This window comes from Macrobrachium rosenbergii, chromosome 31 (genome assembly GCF_040412425.1).
Source record: "Macrobrachium rosenbergii isolate ZJJX-2024 chromosome 31, ASM4041242v1, whole genome shotgun sequence".
Classification (NCBI taxonomy): domain Eukaryota; kingdom Metazoa; phylum Arthropoda; class Malacostraca; order Decapoda; family Palaemonidae; genus Macrobrachium; species Macrobrachium rosenbergii.
In genome coordinates, this window is record NC_089771.1 from 27,777,534 (window position 1) to 27,797,487 (window position 19,954).

Consider the following 19,954-nt stretch of genomic DNA (forward strand, 5'->3'; position numbering starts at 1 on the left):
CAGTGGCTATTTCACGTGTTTGTCATCCCATTTTCTGCTCCAACAAGTATAAAGAAGAATAAAACAAAAAGCAATTAAAATATCGCCTATTCCGGAATAATAATAATAATAATAATAATAATAATAATAATAATAGTGTACACCGAACACCTTTTTTAGAAATCAACTCGGATAATTCAGTGTCATATCAGCAGCGTGACGAAGCATTGTCCAGCCCAGCTGGGTCCTATGAACTGCCTTCAGTGGGAATCCCTTTGAAATCACAGGTGGAAAGAATCTTTTTTCTTTCTCTTTTTGTTTAGAATTAATGTCATTGTTAAGCAAAGAATGGCGACCTAAAGGTGCCTGTCTGGTGTTGGGCGTAACATCGATTACTTCGCCTCTCTCTCTCTCTCTCTTGCCTGCATGCAGTAGATACAGACACTAACTAGTTCGTGTCAGTCAGGGATTATCTCGTTTATGTGATTTAAGACCTTTTCTTCGTCTGCTTTAACCTTTTCCTTGAATTTTTATTTACACTGGTTGTCGTTTCTTCTTTCTAAATTACCAAATCCCACCTAAATTCGAAAATGAAATACCAAGGCAGTTACATTTGTAGCCTACACACGCCATAGAGAGGGTAAAAACTCACTGATAGCATTATCTAATCCCAAACGCTATCAGTTTGCCAGTCAGTGAGAGACTGCGCATTTCCTCTTGTTACTGTTCAAACGGTTTTATGCTTCGTTTGATACAAGATCTTGTTTTTCCTCGAAGTCTTATAGCTCCCATTCTTATTTGACAATCAGTTCAATCACAGACTAAATCCGACATTACTCTACAATTTCGTAGCATGTATACCAATCTTGTTGTTAATGCGATTAGTCTGTCAGACTTCCTACGATTTATCAGAACAGTAATTTGCACCAATTTATTCGTTAATACGTTCTTCCAAAATATTCCAAACTTTAAAATGTTGAACTTCGACAATGGTTTTCATGTTTTTAATTTTGTACTCCAATATTTGCAAACTGTTAATTAAGGTACTCAGCCCAGGAAAGCTCTCTCTCTCTCTCTCTCTCTCTCTCTCTCTCTCTCTCTCTCTCTCTCTCTCTCTCTCTCTCAAACACTGAGGCTACATCTTTATGGTAACTGTTTTTTTTTTTATCAGCGCGTGAAATGTCAAATTTGGCATTCATCAGACATGAGATATTCATCGATTTTGACACCTACATTGTGAAAGTAAGTGTTATACACTCGTTTCAAAATTATCTATTGTGAATCAAAGATGTGTCAGTGCCATTTTGAAAATCAAAGAGAGCCTTTAACTAAAGAAATTTAACTGCTAAATCGTGGGCAAACCCTCTGTACATAAGTCCACATTCTCTGCGTCACATTATTGTGTACCGCACCTTCTAAATCTTTGCGTTGACGATGCCTCTTTAACTAGACGTAATTCATTTATAATTCTGGGTCTCATTTTTGTAATCAACAATCAAAAGCACTGTTCAGAAGCAAATCCGGCCTATCTCTTCTTCAATTGTGCTAAAAAAAAATACGGTATAATGAAATTCAAGATTCTTTGGTGACCAATCTATTTTTGGGGAAAGGTTTTGAACTCATATAAATTATATTCAACAGAAACCTATATATAAACGATGATTTAAAATATATCATTTTTTTCTTCACTACTGACAACTGGAACTGACGCTGTGATTCACTTTTGTCCAAGATCAAAACGCTAACTACGTAGACCTGGCCTTGCAAGAAAATCTATTTTTGTTTTTATTTGCTTTTCTCGCGATCAACCAATCACGGCACGGCTTTCGTCGGTGTTCGAATGTACTCGAAATATAACGGTATCCCAACAATATTATTACAAATACGTTACTCAAGACATATTTTGATATACTATAAATGTATTTTATACATATCTAGTTCATTATATGTTGTTAATAGCATGAAAGCAAACGTACTGTGTTATAATAAATAATTATATATTCTACGATGAGCTTCCTCTCAAACGAACGCGCGAAGAACGTAAACAAAAGCTCCTTCCTCATCCGAAGTGAAACGAAGTTAACGTTTTTTCTCAATTAAAAACATGGCTTTAGTGGCATACAGTGATGATAGTGACATTGGAAGTGACTCAGAAGAAGTCGAACAACAAGTGAATGGTGTTCAAAACGACACAAATTCAAAAATATCGCCCGAAAAGAACGTTAGTGATAGGCATACCACAAAATCTCCCATTGCCAATACAAGTGTCAATTCTGTACAAAAATCACCTTCAGACTCTGGTTTACCCTCAAGGATAGACGACATCGTCGATGAGGATGAAAATCACTACAGAGATAAACCGAACATTTTAGCATCGATACCGGAAGCAGTGCCGATAGATTCATTACAGACGGCCGTAAGTGAAGTGGAGGATGAGCTTACGGATGTCCCTACGGCAGACAAGTGGCTGAACAAGATAAAAGAAAGTGGGGAAAGTAACCCTGCAGAATCAAGTACAAAGTTTTCAGGTGGACCTCCCAAGAAGAAGGCGAAAGCTAAAGTGAAATTTTTTGTGCCAGCACTTTCAGAGGTAGGCTATGGTACCCTAGGCTAGGCTGACCTAATGTAGGTCCCCATATTTAACTTTATTTTTAGCCATTTTAGAAATTCTAGGTGATGAGGCTTTAAATATGCCTGGTATAGGCCTAGGCGAGGCTACTTTTTCCTCATTGTCTTCTGTAGGTTAGGCTAGATCTAGCCTACTGTAAGGTAGCCATGATGCAGGTTAGCCAAGGGTACATCGAGGAGGCTTAAAAGTTCTCTGAAAGTGAAAACAAATTCTAGTGCCTTCAAGGGAATAGATGATTAAAACCTTCGACATTTGTTTGTAGTTGTTTTAGGTTAAGCTGACCCTGTGCTGGCATGGGCTCTTTCTCTTTCAGCAGCCTGTAATTGGAGCAATCTGAGGAGTGGAAAAGAGATTTTGGCAGTGTGTATTCTGAAAAAATAATAACTGTGAAAATTTAATACTTTAGGGTACCCTAGGCAAGGTCGAGTGTATACAAAAAGTAAGACAATTAATCCAAGATATCCTAACCTAACCTTAAAATGTCTTCTTTTTACTTTCACTGCCATATTGACATGAGTGTCACTTGAGATGCTCGGATGTAATTTACTTAGAGTTCAAAAGGCAATGTCATCCTAATTTAGATGTTAGTGTGAAATTATGCATTGCCTGTAGTAGCTTAAGAATGAAGAGTATATTGCTTGTATTAAACTTCTCTTTCTTAGGTATCTTTCTTTAGTTATTTTAAGTTATAATATTTCATCACTTCTTTTAAGGATAAAAAGAGATTTTTGTGTTTATTATTTGAATATCACTAATTATTTTTATGTTTAATATCTTTTGAATGTTTTAATTTCATTGAGATTCTGGCAGTTTTATGTAGAATTTATGTTGTATGTAGAAATGCTCTCCTTATTTTATTTTTAATTTTGTACCTTATGTTTTTAAGGAATCATAATTTTCTTAGCTTTTTTTTTATCACTTTTTGTAAGCTTATTTATGTATAGTACCATATTAATTTTGTTCTCTGGACTAGTATTTATTGTTTTCTTGTTTTTCCAGTTTGCTGAAGACGAAGATGAAGAGGAACCAAAGGAGGAGCCTGAAAGAAAGAAAATCCAACCGTCCAATAAAGGAAGCGGCCTCTTTTCTTTTCTTCCAGAACCTAAACACATTTCAGTTAAGGAAACAAAGCGTCAGCTCATACCTCATATCCTGACCAAACCACCACCTGCACTGAAGTCACCAAAACCAACTCAAGCAAAGGCGAAATGGCACTTGATAAAAAGACAGAGGTTGTAATGACTCTGATGAAGAGGATACTGGACCATCAGATTTCTTTTCACTGTCCAAACCATCATTGGATGCTGTTACTGCTGTGCCATTACCACCACTGTGACAACCACGCCGGAAGTGCAAACTAAAAGTTATGCTGAAACTGCTAAACATAATCATGAAAATCAGATTAGTCACCTTTCCGTAGAGTCAACGACCAGTGAGCAGCAACAAGAAGAATCTCAGTACTCATTCCAGTCTGAAGCACAGCCATCAGAAGGACCTGCAGATATTGATCAGGAGGCAATGATCAGACTAATGGGAAAGCGACGAGGAAAGGGTGAAGAAATAAATTTCATTGATGTCAGTGCAGATGATGCGTTACTGACACGTGATGAGTGGATGACGAAAGCTCTTTCAGAAGAGAAACCATCTCATAGTTTTAGCAAGAAAAAGGAAGGATTGCCTTCGCAAAAGCAAAAGCAGAAACACCAGATCACATATCTTGCCCATCAAGCAAAGGAGAGAGAGCTGGAACTCAAGAACAATTGGGCTCAGAATCGGATGACAAAAATGCAAACTCAGGCAAAATATGGATTTTAAGGTCTGGTTGTTTTTATAAAGATGTAAATAGGATTAAAAATTTTTTGATGTTGTAATTTGTATTTTATTATTAGCTGTTATTAAACCATTCAAGTGTCAATGGCATTTTCTAATTTTTAGGTATCCTCTTATGCACATTTTGTTATATGGAATCTTATACGGAACTGCACAGCTTTCTAGTACAGTCATTTATTTTAATCTTGAAACCTGAAATGGATAGACTTATGAAGCACACTTCATTTTGACTCGTCAAAACTATTAGATGATATTTATCTTCATCGCTTTCAACAAACCGAGGAAAGCGTCTACCAAAATTACCTCCATAGGAGGACAGTGCCGCCATTGCACTTAATGTACTGCATTGTGGGCATTACCAAAGAATATTTCCAGCATCCTTGCAGCCCTTTAGCCTCCATTTTTGCTTCTGTCCTGGTGTCCAATATTCTCCCATTTATTTACTTTCTGGATCTCTCTATCTTCCTGTTCAGTCACTCTTCACTTTTATGCATGGGTTGATGTCCCAAATTTCATATGTATATTGTACCAAATTACAATAAAACTCACTCCTGGTGTATGAAGAGCTTGCATAATCAGTGAGTTGTGGATTCTTACTAAACTTTGCTAATGGGAGCTGCAAAGGAATGGATTTTGCTGCTGGTTACCATACGTCTTCAGACAGTATCGTTTCCATTGTAAATAATTACCACCTTATGTGTTTTGGATTTACTTTTTCTCTGTAAACCTTTAATATGATTTTGATAATTTTTGATGAACAGCATTCATTCAATAATCTGATTACCCGCGCTTGGTCTTCAAGACCTAAATTTCATAATCAATCAGTAATTTGATTACTTATTTTTCTCCTAAAAAGAATTTCAGAACCAGTTCATCTGTAGTGGCGTGGACTGATGACACCACAGAGTGACTTTCCATACTAACTTATTTACCAATTTTATTTTCAGTGCTAAATTAGAAAACCTCAGAATTAGAGTGATGGAAAACTTTGACCAGTCTGTTCTGTCCAAAAGATTCTTGAACATACAGACACACAAACAGTCGTCTATGAAAAACTGTGCATATGCAAATCACGACTGTCGTCACACCTTGCTTATGTTAGCACAGACAAAAAGAAACTCGTCCGTTATAGATAAACACTGTATGAATGGTGTATTGAAAAACGGGACATTTCTTAATATTAATATATATATATATATATATATATATATATATATATATATATATATTAATTTGTTACATTTTCTTGATCTCTACTTTTTCTGTATTTCATATTACCTTCTGTTACTTCTTTCAAATGAAGACCATAGTTTTTGGAAACTACAGAGTTTCCAGTCAAATTATCAGCAATTGCTTCATTTCCAGTGAATAAAACCTAGAAATCGCCTGTGCTTCTAAGCAATAGCATAAAATAATTTAAGGCAGCTCACGAGGTACTGTACTTGATACTCTAATGAATTGCAAATGATAACGTGTTCTTCAAATTCGTAAAAGGAAAACTCATTGAAATGGACTTATGGTGACATATATATAATATATATATATATATATATATATATATATATATATATATATATATGTAAATATGAATGGATCTATCTATGTTCATAAACACAGATAATAAAATTACTACTATACAATAATTCCTCTACAACAACTGCAACAATCCTTGACTACTATTACAAATACCTACCAACGCTCCTACTATTACCTATTCCAGTTATGATAATAAAATTATTCTGGAGGTTTTGTTATTAACAGCGCATGCGCAGTTTTAACATCATATATAATAAACATTCAGTACGCACAAAGAACAAAATATCAGAAAAAATAAATCTCTGCTGGGATTTTTATGAAAACAGGATTTGATCCAGAGTTAAGGATACTCAGGAAGCATTTATCCTATGGATTATTTATCATTTTCTTGGTCCTTACTGTACTGTACCATTTTTAGAGCCAAGTAACAGCTGCCTCTATAATTTATTAGCATTGTTAAATGCATTTACAATGGGGGAAATGGGAAAATTACGAATGGCGTAGTTTAAGGATCAGTGAATAAAAAACGATGTCTGTTGAAAGGCATTTTTGTCATAAATCTTGAGGTAATATTACCAATTCATAATACAGTAAGTAAATTACCGAAAATCGTATTTATTTTTTACAATGTGTTAAATATCATTATGAGCAATGATATCAGAACATCGTGATTCGAAATTGCTCCATAATGATTAAAAAAAATAGTCCTATGTATAATGATATCACACAGCGGCAAGAATTATCATTTGTTTTTCAATACCGTTGTAACGCCAATTGACGGTATAAAAGTTAATGAAAATATTTTAAATCTGAAAAGGTTGTCATTCATCTGTTTAACGTGCAAAGCACTCAAAGTGCATTGGTGGACCAATGATAATAAATTTAATATTAACAGCTACAATTAAATTTCGACAGCACAAACACATTCGAGCAGTACACGACAAGGATTGAGAAAACGTATTCTCAATTTCCTTTTTAGAAGTTTAGGATACCTGTAGTTTACCTGTTTTTCTAACCTACACCACGCAAAAGGGATACTGAATTTATTATCAAATTGAAGAATAACAGATATCAATATGATTTAGGTCTATTTTTGGTAAGAAGAAGGAACTAAGAATTAAGGACTGGCTTTTCCTTCTTCCGATATATGATGAAACAAAATGCCTCCAGCTTCGTCACTCGGGGTCAATGCGGATGAAAGAAAACGGAAGTAAAAATGATGAGCGAGCCCATTTTCTTTCTAATAGAAGAACATTAACTCAAGGGATTACATAGTAACTGCGACAAAGGTCGCGGTTATTTAATGAGCCCAAACGACTGGCGAAATGATTTGCAAAATAAGAGCTTAAAACTAGAACGTAGCTTCGTTTCTCACAAAGACACGGACATTTCAGTAGATTTTTATCGTCGAGTGGATACATCTTGCTTTGTAAACCGTGAGTTCTCTTATTTTTTTACATCCTTTGCCTTCCGATTTTTCAAGGGAAAATAAAGCAACACACTTCTGAAGTTACTTCAGCAACAGCAGAGTTGAACTTGGGATATCTCCTAGTAATGGAACTTACTAATTATACCACAGCCCCTGATCTTAAGAACACAACTTCTAAACAAAGCTAAGACAACTTTCATAATCCATGGCATATACGAAAAAAAACAATTAAAAACGAACCTCTCAGACAACACAGCATAAAATTTTGCGAACAATTTTAAGAACCATCACTAATTTGGTCAATGTTTAAGTTTTTCATAGGCCTATCCTAACTCCAAAGGAAGGTTATCTTTCCTAGACAGTAACTAAAACTCCAGTATATGAGCTCTGAATGAATAGTATATAGTAAATAAACAAAAGTATCATTACTTTTTTAAAGCAACACGCGGGGTCATGGCCATTTAGGACAATCTTACAATAACAAGACTATCCTAATCGAACATGTTTGTGAGTTTTAAAAAACGGTAACAAAGTGCAATATATTTCCATGTTTTGAAGACTAAATGTTTCTTCTCACCTGTAAATCCCTGGCTGCACTGAGAAGCAATATGGCCTACATTGCCACACTGATAGCTCGCAATTGAGCTTCTACCCTTACATAACCTGGTTATATGAGATCCACTACACTGGAAACACTTGCTCTCCAAATATCTTTATGCACCGACTTATTGTTTTGGTTCGCCTATTTGCACTGCTGTTACCTTTCTGCTCTTGTTTGTGGTCAAACTCTCTCCAACCCATCCCCTGAAAAGCCAGCTAAGTGAGCCAACCTCTTCTTCGCATTCACAAACATGTCTTCTTGTTCACTATTTCATCTCATATGAACAAACTTCCCATGTACTACAAAGGGTTTGTTCGTAAATGTTTACTACAGCCTGGCCTCGATTTTATCTGAATATGCCTGGCCTTCTTCTTCCAGTTCGATATACGAATGCTAATGCAATCCCCTCTAAATACAAAGGCAATACATTTCCCTAACTCTGTCACTTTATGCAACTTAGCAACTAACTTAACCACAGCACTACATCACCATTAAACTTTATCATAATCTATCACTGGCAATTTTCTGTGGCCATGATGCCTAGAAACTTATAGTGAGAAATAAGTTAACACAACTCACCTTTAAGGTTCAGTAACAGCTGGCAGTTGGAAGTGAAACTTCTTCAACCTAGTCAGACTATACAACATAACTCGTACCCGTTCAACAAGAATATGTGACACACACCATTGTCCTTACATTAGTCCTAAAATAACTACTAAAACCGAGGACGAGGAAACACAGACATAAACACTGACAAGTGACAACAACGGGACGGAGCAACAGCTATCCAAATCTCAAAGCTGACTATACAACGGCGCACCCTTTCTTTAGCCAACCCCCTTTCAACCTTACCTTTATTAGTTACCAAAGGAACAAAACTCACCAATTATATCATAGAATCTTCTTCTATTGCTAGACAAACACAGATACAATCCACCAGATGCGTAGCATTAAATCAGATTTAATTTTCTTATCATCTGATATCGTGTTTCCTTTCTTGTTTTGTGAAATTAAATCATCAACGAAAATCGTTAAAAGCTTAAAAAATACGCCTTGTTGCATTCAGGGAGGGAGAAATTTATTACTTCTGTCATAAGGTGAATATTCTCTTCGTATTCATATAAGAGTTTCGTGACTTTCGTAGACATTTTTCTAGACTCAAAACTAATCAGAGAATGAGGGAGACGATTAATAATGGTCTGTGGACTGGGAATCTGGTTTTCATTTTCAGTTAACAGACGAACGAACTAATATTTCCATTTGACAGAAGGAATTTTCGATGACTTCAGTAGGTTCAGCTTGAAGAGAGAGAGAGAGGGAGAAGGACGTAACACAAGAAGCAGGGCCTATTCTCTCTTTCAAACTCGGACGACAAGTTATATATGTGAGGTGTGGAAGTAACAGGACTTACCGGCAAGTAAGTAAGCAAGACATACCTGCTCGGTCAGTCCTTGTGAGTGACTTTGGGAGAAACTGCCTGTCAGTCGAGTGGCGTTAGTTTAGTTAGTGGCGGTTCGAGGGGCGCCACGCCCGGAGATGCAGCTGCCGTCTCCACGGGAAACGGTTTGTGCTTAGACCGCCTTCTAGGATACGGTTAGTAGACTGATGTTTCGTTCTTTTTTTCTGTTTAGTTTAGAGTTTTAATCCTAAGGTTTGGTGTAAACTTTAAAGCTGAATGAAAAGTTACTTTGCATCAAGTTTTCAAGGATAACCCGTCACTGACACTAATTTTTTAAAGGAAATTACTCTTTTTTTTCGTCATGTTAAACTGAACCCGTCAGTGGGTTTCTATTCTACTCCTCTTCGGTGAAGTTTAAATTTTCTTAGCTGTATTAAAACGCATTTTTTCACATATTTACTCGTTAAGTGACTTGGAACCACAGTTTAGAGTTTAATTATGAGTATATCTACCGAAAACGTGTAGTCTTTATATAAGCGATTAGAGGAGGATTATAAAGGTAACTACGGTCTAATTTTTCTTTGAAGCCAGCCACTCAGAGAGAAAATGGGTATTTCCAAATATACAAGCGCCACATATAAACACGAATATAAACTAATAAATATACAAAAAAAACACTTTACTTAATAGAATATTCACTTTGTTTTCCACAACGTAGAAGAGACGAATAACCAAACGAGAGAAAATAGGACTAGGAAACCCGATCGCTGGCTGGGTTTGGCAGGCAAAAGCAACTCACTGGTAAAGTGATACTCGGCCAAGGAGAAAAAAAATAGGAGTTTCAGGTTGGGGCGGGAGTGGGGGGGAAGTTTTCCTGATCGTTTTGTTGGGGAAGGGGATTTTCCGGATCGTTGAGTAGGGGAGAGACAAGTTTTCCGGATCTCTGGGTTGAGTAGGGGGGAGTTTCTAGATGGTTGGGTTGGGGGAGTTTTCCCGGATCGTTGTGTTGGGGAGGGGGAGTTTTCCGGATCGTTGGGTTGGAGGGGAAGTTTTCCGGATCGTTGGGTTGGGGGAGTTTTTCCGGATCGTTGCGATGGGGAGGGAGTTTTCGGATCACTGGAGTTGGAGGGAGTTTTCCGGATCATTGGGTTAGAGGGGGGAGAGTTTTTTGGGAGATCGTTGTGTTGCGGCGATTTCCGGATCACTGGGTAGGGGTGGAGAGTTTTCAGGATCGTTGTGTTTTTTGGCGGCGGGTTTTCCGGATCGTTGAGTTGGCGGTTAGATTTCCGGATCGTTGGGTTGAGGGAGGGTTTCCGGATCACTGGGTAGGGGTGGAAAGTTTTTAGGATCGTTGTGATGGGGAAGTTTTCCGGATCGTTGGGCTGTGGGGGTTAGATTTCCGGATCGTTGGGTTGAGGGGATGGGAGTTTTAGGATCGTTGGGTTGTGGGAGAGGGGTTTTCCGGTTCGCTGTGTTGTTGGGGAGGGGCGTTTTCCGGATCGTTGTGTTTTGGGGGGGGACCCTTCTTCGTGTTGATCATTGAATGCTTGCATACACACGCATGCGTATGATACATGTAGTTATGCTTACGTATGTATATTGTCATTCGCAAAGCTTGTGTTTAAATACAATTTTTTTGCATGAATATTATATATAATTACATGCAGTTACACATACATAAGGACATGTTCAATATTTATATTGTAATTTTTTTTGTAGGGAAAATACTGTCTTGAGTAAGTGTAAATAAAGCTAGTGACAATATTCACATACATACACACACACACACACACACACACACACACACACACACACACACATATATATATATATATATATATATATATATATATATATATATATATATATATATATATATATATATATATATATATATATATATATATATATATATATATATATATATATATATATATATATATATATAAGATAATTGTCAGTAATTGACAAGCGGAATTTTTCTGCCCACAAACATTAAGCCACAAATAACACCTTTAGGGGTAAGAAACTAAGATGAAATTGACTGTGGAGAGAGAGAGAGAGAGAGAGAGAGAGAGAGAACAAGAAATTCACTTCAAAATAACCAAAACATTTCAAGATATTCGGATCTCGCGAGGAACGGACCAAGTCACCAGTAGTGTGGATGTGATTCCGCATAAGTTGAAGCGTTTATCTTCTTCTAAGTCTTATCAATTACAACTTCGCATTTTTACGGTTTTCAGTAATTAGGAAAAGACTTACATAAAGACGTGAAACTTGCGAGAGATGTATAAGGATACATAGATCCCAATGAAGCACATAAGTCTAGATACATCTGTATAAATACGTAAAACACACACACACACACATGCATGTAAATATATATTAATATGGTTTATGCACATAAGTATTTGTACATTTATGTACCTTTTCACTGTAGAATTATGTATAATTACGCATTAGTATCAGAGGAAGAAATACGTTGGCGATTATAGGCTTAGGCGTATCCACTTGTGAATGCAATCAAAAGCTTCTATTAAAAATAATCCTCTTGTTTGATACGGAAGTAATAACATCCTACTTTGTGATAACCAAGTGTTTTTAAATAAAAAAAAATTCGATTTTAGGATAGATAAACGTGTTTTTTTTTACATATAAATAAAAAAGTGGTATGCTTCGCACTGACGGTTGAGCAAACCAACTGATCCTCGACATTAATTTGAAATCACGGTTTCGCCGTGAAGAGCGCAAAGCGCAATGTCACCAACGTCTAATTATTCAACGGGGACCTTCAGGAAGCTTCTATTGGTAAATAGATTCCTTTCCTTGGTCCTTCGAGGTTCTATTTTAAGGATTTCTCCATATATTTGCTTATGGTTAAGTAATGCCAATGACATTAATATTAAAGAGTTAGGCTGATTAAGCTGAAAAGATAGTTGATTGTGCTCATACACATAGGCTCACAGGCAGTGTGTCAGATCACATACAGACAGTTACCATTCACTTCTGTCTTCCACGCACTTCTTCGTCTCTTTATGAACGGCATCTCCTTTCTACTCTCTCTTTTATTTATCCATTCCTTTTTAGATCTCCCATTACTCCCCTCTTCCAACTCTTCCGGATTGTAAGCTCTTAGTCACTCTCCTGCCTAGAAACTCCAACAAATAATTTACTTCCATCATTAAAAGTTTTTGTTGCTTTTAGCAATTTATTTTCTTTGCTATAAATCCTCAACAACCTGCATTTCTAGGAATTCCTTTCTATAAATTGCCTTTCTATAAATTCTATCATGAGCTTTCTCTAGACCTATGTCTGCAACATTAGTCTAAAGCCATCTTCCGATTTTAAACCTGTCATCCGTCATAGCTTCTTAGTCATAATCCTACCGCCAACTTTGTCGTGTTTACTAAACACTATTATTATTATTATTATTATTATTATTATTATTATTATTATTATTATTATTATTATTATTATTTTATATTTTCCAGAAAGAAGATGATCTTAACGACATTTGTGGTTCTCCTGATAGCCCGATGGTACTACAGGTCCCGCTCAGGGAGGTGCAAATCGAAAGAAAAACTCGCTGGGAAGACTGTCATAGTCACTGGTGCTTCTTCAGGTAAGATGTGAAGAAGAGGAGTTAAATCTGTCTTTTGAAATAAGAGAAAAGAAGCGAAGAATAAATTCCAAAGTTCACCAGTAAAAGGAGATAATTGTCAAACAGAGCAGGACTGTCACCTTGTGGGTCTGTTGTTTACAGTTTCGTCTTTCCTTCGATGTTTTTTCCTCTCAGATACCACTTGACCTCTCTCTCTCTCTCTCTCTCTCTCTCTCTCTCTCTCTCTCTCTCTCTCTCTCTCTCTCTCTCTCTGTTGTTATTCCGGTACTAAAGATATTGTCACTATAATATGTACAGTGTATATATAAAACCCAAAATCCTTGACTCCTTCAGGAATCGGGAAGGAAGCAGCCAAGGAATTCGCTACCCGAGGCGCCCGCGTTATCCTAGCATGCAGGAATCTCATCAAGGCCAGGAAAGTTGCCGGTAAGGTGCCACCTTCAGGTTCCCGCCATATCTGTGCCTGGTACTCGTGAGGAGAAATTGATTGGCTGGTGAAAGAGATTATTGAAATATTCCTATTTAACAGCATAAAGTTCAGAAGGCTGTTTGGTATTCTTATATAAGTCACTTGATTCATAAGTAAACGAAGAAGTGAGTCGAATTAGTGGTTATTTATGTTTGTTTTTCAGCTGAGATTATCGGCCATACGGGTAACAAGGATGTCTTCGTCCAGTATCTCGACACGTCGAATCTCGACTCAGTCCGTCTCTTCTGTCGACAGATTCTGCGGAACGAGGAACACTTACATATCTTGGTAATTGAGCCGTTACTTGGGTTACTTATTGTTCCTTTAGTTTTGTTATGCTTTACTTAAATTCTGTTCACTTATTTAGTTTTCAAGTTTTCTTTTATTTTTACATATCTGTTATGTTTATTTTTTATATGTATATGTATATATATACATATATATTTACATATATAATTAAAGTATCTGTGTTTTTCATAAATTTAACATATTACTATTTTTAAGTATAATTCTTTCTTTTTTATTTCAGTCGTGGTACATTTTTTTGTCATTTTTTAATTCCTGAATATTTTCCTATATAATTATTAATATTGACGTAACGGATTGCTCTTTCCCAAGCCAGTAACCTTTATTTTAAAACATACCTCTTGTTCCTTTAATAAAATTTATTAACTTTCATTTCCCTATCATTAACTCTTTAGGAGAGAAGTCTATCAATAGATGCCACCTTTGTAACCATCTTCTTCAGGTAAATAATTTCTCATTAGATATTTAGTAGATAATTCTGTCAATAGATGGCGCCTGTATGATCTACCTCTTCTTCTTCAGGTAAACAATGCCGGGATTGTAGGTCCTCAGGCGAAGCAGATCACGAAGGACGGCCTGGAACTGACGATGGCGACGAATCACTACGGACATTTTCTGCTGACGAATCTTCTCCTGGGTGAGCACCATTGTGAGAGAGAGAGAGAGAGAGAGAGAGAGAGAGAGAGAAAAGTTTATCGGTGAGGTTTCCTGAGAATGACAGAATATATTAAGATGATCCTGGGTGAGGTTTTTCGCCCGAGATAATCTTATGATTATGTACGGAGTATAATGATCTTAATCCTTATTCAGGTTTTTCACTACTCTAATTATGATATTCATATTTATTCATCCGTACCAGATCGCATGATCGCCAGCGGTCCAGGACGAATTATCAACGTGTCTTCTGGAATCCACGTTATCGCGCGGAAAATTAACTTGCGCGATTTGAACTTCATGGCTTCGAACTACAACCCAACGTCGGCCTACGCTCAGAGCAAGCTCTGCAATATCCTCTTCACGAAGGAACTCGCTGAGAAACTCGAGGGAACGGGTAAGTAACTCTCTCTCTCTCTCTCTCTCTCTCTCTCTCTCTCTCTCTCTCTCTCTCTCTCTCTCTCTCTTTAGCTTTAGGGTCGTGTAGTGTACTAGTATTGTTGCAATTTTTCAGGCAAAGATACTTAACTAGTGTAGAAAAATTTTTTCCCCATTCCTACTGGAAATGAGGAAATAAATTCTCTCTCTCTCTCTCTCTCTCTCTCTCTCTTTATTCAGTATTTAAATACATACCATATCCACAGCATTTTACTTAACGTCACAAAGGCAGACATATTTTGCTTAAAGAAACTGACAAACATAATAGATTATTCCGCCGGAAACTCTCTCTCTGCCTTACGCATGCTAGACCAACCTTACTTAATAAATCATTAAGTAACAAAAGTCTGTTTGCGTTTCCACAGAAGTGACAGCCAACAGCCTCCATCCTGGCGCTGTGGGAACTGACTTTTTCAGCAAAGGCGGATTTGAGCAAACTTGGTATGCTCGGGTCGTCAATGGAGTTCTCAGCTTCGTTGTACATTTTGCTGGAAAGGTAATGAATGATTGATGCTAAAACATATCAAAGTAGTTTAGAAGCTCTTAGAACAAACATTCAGTTATGCAATGATTTTGAGTAGTTTTGAGAAGCCCAACTTAGACTAAACCATTGGACTAGTACTAACAGTAGTGTCAACTTAGATCGAATGTTGGGAGTATGGTGTATAAATGTTCTCTCTGGGTTTATATATATTATAGTCTGACTTGTTACAGCACGTATTTTGTTTATTAGTAAAAAAACTAGCTTCTGATCTCTTCTAGAAATATAACTGCTGTAGTTAAACTTCCTTGAATAACTTTTTTTTTGCATTTATTCGCTTTGTAATGATAATACTAGTTTAATGTACTGCGTTATTGTTAGCGAAATTCCTTCATTTTACTACTGTCGGCATTAGTACTTACAAAACTTTATTGTTGTCAAAACAAACTATGACTTATGTTCAGCTGCCGAAGAATGAGAATCATTCTAAAAGATTAGGACTTAGGAATTACTGAGGATTAAGTTTGTTGCCGAAATGTGGCGTCAGCTGACCATGTTCTCTCTCTGTGCATGACTAGACGAGCGAGCTGGGTGCTCAGACGACTATCTACTTGGCTGTGTCTAAAGATGTTGAAAAGGTTTCTGGGAAATATTTCGAGGACTGTAAGGTAATTGTGTGGCCATTCGTTCCACCATTTTACCCTCTGTACTGAATGAAATGCCATTTGTTTGAAGAAGAAGAAATATATCCTTTCTTAATGGCTTGCTTCTCTCCGGTGGCTGTGATTTTTCTACTTTTGTGACTTTTATAAAAATAAAGATAATATTGCCAGAATAATGTAGTCAGCATGTATCACTGATTCAATAGGTTCCTTTCTTTATCTTAAGCCTATTTTACAGCATGCAGAGCTAATATAAGTCTATTGTAGTAGAACTCTGTGCCTGGTATGTATTAATCACTAAAACCTATCAAGACTAACTTGAATGCTGTATGTGGATATTCTCGCCTTTTGTACAAATGATGTTCAACATGGCTATCTAAATCTATTAGCTGACATTGCAGTCTGAAATATGTCAGGTTTTTTCGTAGGTCTAGTGACATTTCCCTCCCTTGTTTCAGCTGTCATCGAGTTCCTGGCTTTCTCAAGACCGACGGGTGGCCAAGGCGCTGTGGGAAGTCAGCGAAGCCGAGGTTCAGTTGCGCCCTCGAGAGGAGCATTACTGAACACAAATTTAGTGGCAGTGTTAGATTGCTAGTTTAAAGTGTTCTTAGTTGATTGCGTGCTTCATTCTTTGCTAATAGTATCTCTTGTTTAGCTAGCGGTCTATTTCTAGTTGACTAGATTCGGGGAAGCGTACAAGGGTGGATATTTCGCAGTTTCCGGCTCAAACGGGATATTGTGAGGTTTATGTGAAAGGAAGCTGATCATTTAGGAAGACCCCTCACTGGCGCCTGGTCAGCTAATCTGACAAGATTAGCTGACAAGAAACAATGTCAGAGGTGTACAGCTAAGTGTTGGCTAGACTGATACGTAGTGAGGGCACATAGGTAGCAGAGAAAGAAAATTGGTTTAAATTTCTATTGATTATCTTGTTCGTAGTCACAAGCAAAAAATTCTAATCAGAGCGTCTGGTCCCTTTGTTTGCAGCTGGAACTGTTGTACATAAGGCTTAGCATACCGTTAAGAATCGAATTAAGTAGCTTTACGTGAACATGCAGTGGTTTAAGACTATACGAGGGAAGAAGAAGAAATAAGTCATGCACGTGGCATAAGACTAGCGATCAGTGGTACCTTTGCAGGCAAACTTTTCTCGTAATTTTTCCTCGAAATAATGTAAATATGAGGGCATCTACAACAACCAACTAACAAACTGTCCATTTTGTTCGGTTTTATATCAAGTTTATTTGTATACAAGCAGAATTAGCTAGGACATAGTCCTATAGGCCTAGAAGACAACACCGGATATAAATATTTCCTGCGGACGTTCACATAAGAAGATTTGAAACTTCTTTGCAAAGCGGAAATGGTTTTACACGGCGATCAAACAATGAAAACAATCAAAGAAGTAAGCAAGCAAACGAGATTGGCAAGCAGGCTGCAAGCCTGCTTGCTAATGAGTCATACCCGTTAAACGGGAGGTTTGATTTACCTGAACGGGGCGCAATGATTCAGAGCCTGAGAACATGGCGAGAACGGCCCCAATTTTCCCTCATCAAGTAGGTGTACAGGCTTCTAATTGTTGTAATAACTGCATATGATGATGTAGAAAAGAACAGGAGAAAGAAAAATAGAACAACAACAAGGAACGAAAGAGAAAACGAGCAAGCAACTAAAGAAAAGAAACTAGACTATGTGAGCCTGCAAAGTTGACTGTGAATTATGTCTAGGCGAAGATGAGTGTTCACAACAGTTATAAATCTAATTTAATGGTGCTTAATAGTTGTAACGGCCAACACAGAGGCTATTTTTCACGGGTGCGTTTTATTGTTTTCAAGCATACGGTAGATCATACATTGATAAAAATAAATTTATTGGACAGAAATCTCACCAGCTTACTGTCGATTATAAGACAGATCTCAGTGTTTAAGTAACTTGAACACACACATACATTATATTATATATATATATATATATATATATATATATATATATATATATATATATATATATATATATATATATATATATATATATATATATATATACATAATCCCAAGTTAAATCCATTACCTTGTAACAAATTTGTTCAGTCTTTTTCATTAGCAAAAGATCTCACACTGTAAATGCGTTTAATTTCAGTAAAGATTATATTATCTTGGGTTAAATCTCCTCCTGTTCTAGAGAAACGTGCAATAATACAATTGATCGTAAGTGTTCTTGAGACTAGAAAGTTCCTCGACAATGTGGTTTTACCCGCTGCTGTGAAGTTCGGTTGCCCGTGAGCTGATTCAAGTTCTTTGTTCATTTCTTATTTTCTGCCCCTCTATTCTTCCCTTGGTCATTTTTATGTTCAATTTTCCTTCTTTAATTTATCTTTAAATTTATTTTTCGCTTCGATTGTGATATATTGCATGGAAACATCGGGACAGCACAGAATTGTGTAAAACAATTTGATGGCGTTCACGCGCCAACAATCATCAACGCCATTAGACTAAGTCCCCTTCCCTAACGCGGCGAAAGTGACGTTTGAACGCCAGCTTCCAGAACATGATTCTGCTCGTTCACTTCTGGACTGCGCGTTCAGGTCACCCTCGAGTTCGCGAAAAAGGCGCCAAGGAAGTCAAAATGGAGGATCGGGGCTCACATTGGTGGCAGATCTTTGAGCGTATTGGCTGATTTTTCCAAAAACTCAGGTAAGAGTTCAACTTTTTAGATTTTTGCAATTTCAAGGGCACCTCTACCACTATCAAGCATCAGTGCAGCAGTTCTCAATGAATGTATTTACAAAATATGGAGTAGATGTTAAAAATTCTACACAACAATTACTGAGATTTTCAACATTTTTTTTCCCAACAGGAAAGTAAAAAAGACTCCACCTATGTTGCCACATGGAATGTGCTCAACGGCATGAATACAGAGCAGAGCTTATCCGGCGTGGATATTCTAATAAAAAGGTGATCTTTACTTCCAGAGATATATTAACAATAATGAAAGCTTTATTAACGTGTTTCTCTTAGCATTTGCATTTTAGTAACATGCCTTTGAGTTATAAAGTGTTTTGGGGAATAGATCTATATAGCTGTTTTAAGCCAAAAATACTTTCCAACTTTTTCTTTTTATTGTTTTCCAACACATTTACCAGGTAGATCCAAAAATCACTCTTAAACCACATGAAAATTTCTGTTATGGATAGGCCTAACTAGGCCTTCATACCTGACACTCCCAAAAGAAAGACAATTCAGCGTCTATATTAAAAAGAATGACATATATAGAGTCCATTAGGCCTACCCGTACTATCACAATGAAAGAAACAGATTTAAAAGTTTAAATTACACTTATAGAGAGTACATTAGGCCTACCCACCCATCACAACGAAAGTTAACCGATTTAAATATTGAAATCTTGCAGAAGCGAATGTCCCCAGCAGAAAACGTTCCAGAACCAAGCGATGGATTGCCGGCTGGGTCGCATGAGCTCTCCTGTAGTACTACAGGTAGTACCAACAGTCAGAGACAAGGTGCACCAACCACGTTTGCAATGGAAGAAGAGAGACGAGGCGAGGAACAAGGAGGCATTTCTTTTGACTTTTTTTGCGTCTGCAGGGAGAGAGAGAGCGAGAGCAAAGAGTTTCCAGAGTACTTTTGTAGACTTACGCTGTTTTTAATTCACATATTCTATCATACCGAGAGAGAGAGAGAGAACAAGGAGTTTTCGGAGCACCTTTGTGGACTTATTCTGTTATTATTTCATTTATTCTATCATATTAAGAGAGAGAGAGAGAGAGCAAGGAATTTTCAGAGCACTTCTGAGGCTTGTCGTGTGTTCATTTCAATCTTTCTGTAATACAAAGAGATAGAGAGAGAGACAGTGGGAGAGAGAGCGCGCGCTTTTCTATAACCAATGTCTTCCAAATAGCAAA

The 19,954-nt window shown here is 37.0% G+C and overlaps 2 protein-coding genes and 1 long non-coding RNA gene across 4 annotated transcripts; all 3 read left to right on the plus strand.

Annotated features, from left to right (window-relative positions):
• The first annotated feature begins 1,995 nt into the window (after positions 1–1,995).
• Positions 1,996–4,523, plus strand: LOC136855467 (proline-rich protein PRCC). The gene is given in 4 exon segments (XM_067132539.1): positions 1,996–2,569; positions 3,608–3,829; positions 3,831–3,923; positions 3,926–4,523. Coding segments are annotated over 4 exon segments (1,299 nt in total). The 5' UTR covers positions 1,996–2,083; the 3' UTR covers positions 4,424–4,523.
• Positions 4,524–9,299: 4,776 nt separating this feature from the next.
• Positions 9,300–17,693, plus strand: LOC136855468 (retinol dehydrogenase 13-like). 2 transcript variants are annotated; one of them, XM_067132540.1, is made up of 9 exons: positions 9,300–9,597; positions 12,895–13,025; positions 13,359–13,451; positions 13,658–13,782; positions 14,323–14,437; positions 14,660–14,851; positions 15,258–15,388; positions 15,952–16,041; positions 16,494–17,693. In XM_067132540.1, the coding sequence occupies exons 2-9, from the start codon at positions 12,902–12,904 to the stop codon at positions 16,596–16,598; spliced, it is 975 nt and encodes a 324-aa protein (XP_066988641.1). In that variant the 5' UTR covers positions 9,300–9,597; positions 12,895–12,901; the 3' UTR covers positions 16,599–17,693. The 2 variants fall into 2 exon arrangements, with proteins under 2 accessions (XP_066988641.1, XP_066988642.1); XM_067132541.1 differs by lacking the exon at positions 15,952–16,041 and having other exon boundaries at positions 9,460–9,597; positions 16,494–17,663.
• Positions 17,694–18,589: 896 nt separating this feature from the next.
• LOC136855469 (uncharacterized) lies at positions 18,590–19,581 on the plus strand. Its single transcript, XR_010858042.1, has 3 exons — positions 18,590–18,728; positions 18,892–18,989; positions 19,444–19,581. It is a non-coding gene; the product is annotated as an uncharacterized lncRNA (long non-coding RNA).
• The last annotated feature ends 373 nt before the right edge of the window (positions 19,582–19,954 follow it).

What these genes read in the sequence shown, in the direction of transcription:
- LOC136855468 (XM_067132540.1), top strand. Translation starts at nt 12,902, where the DNA reads ATGATCTTAACGACATTTGTGGTTCTCCTGATAGCCCGATGGTACTAC. An exon ending in GCTGACGAATCTTCTCCTGG is followed by an intron (nt 14,438 to 14,659) that starts GTGAGCACCATT and finishes CATCCGTACCAG; the next exon opens with ATCGCATGATCGCCAGCGGT. An exon ending in TGAGAAACTCGAGGGAACGG is followed by an intron (nt 14,852 to 15,257) that starts GTAAGTAACTCT and finishes GCGTTTCCACAG; the next exon opens with AAGTGACAGCCAACAGCCTC.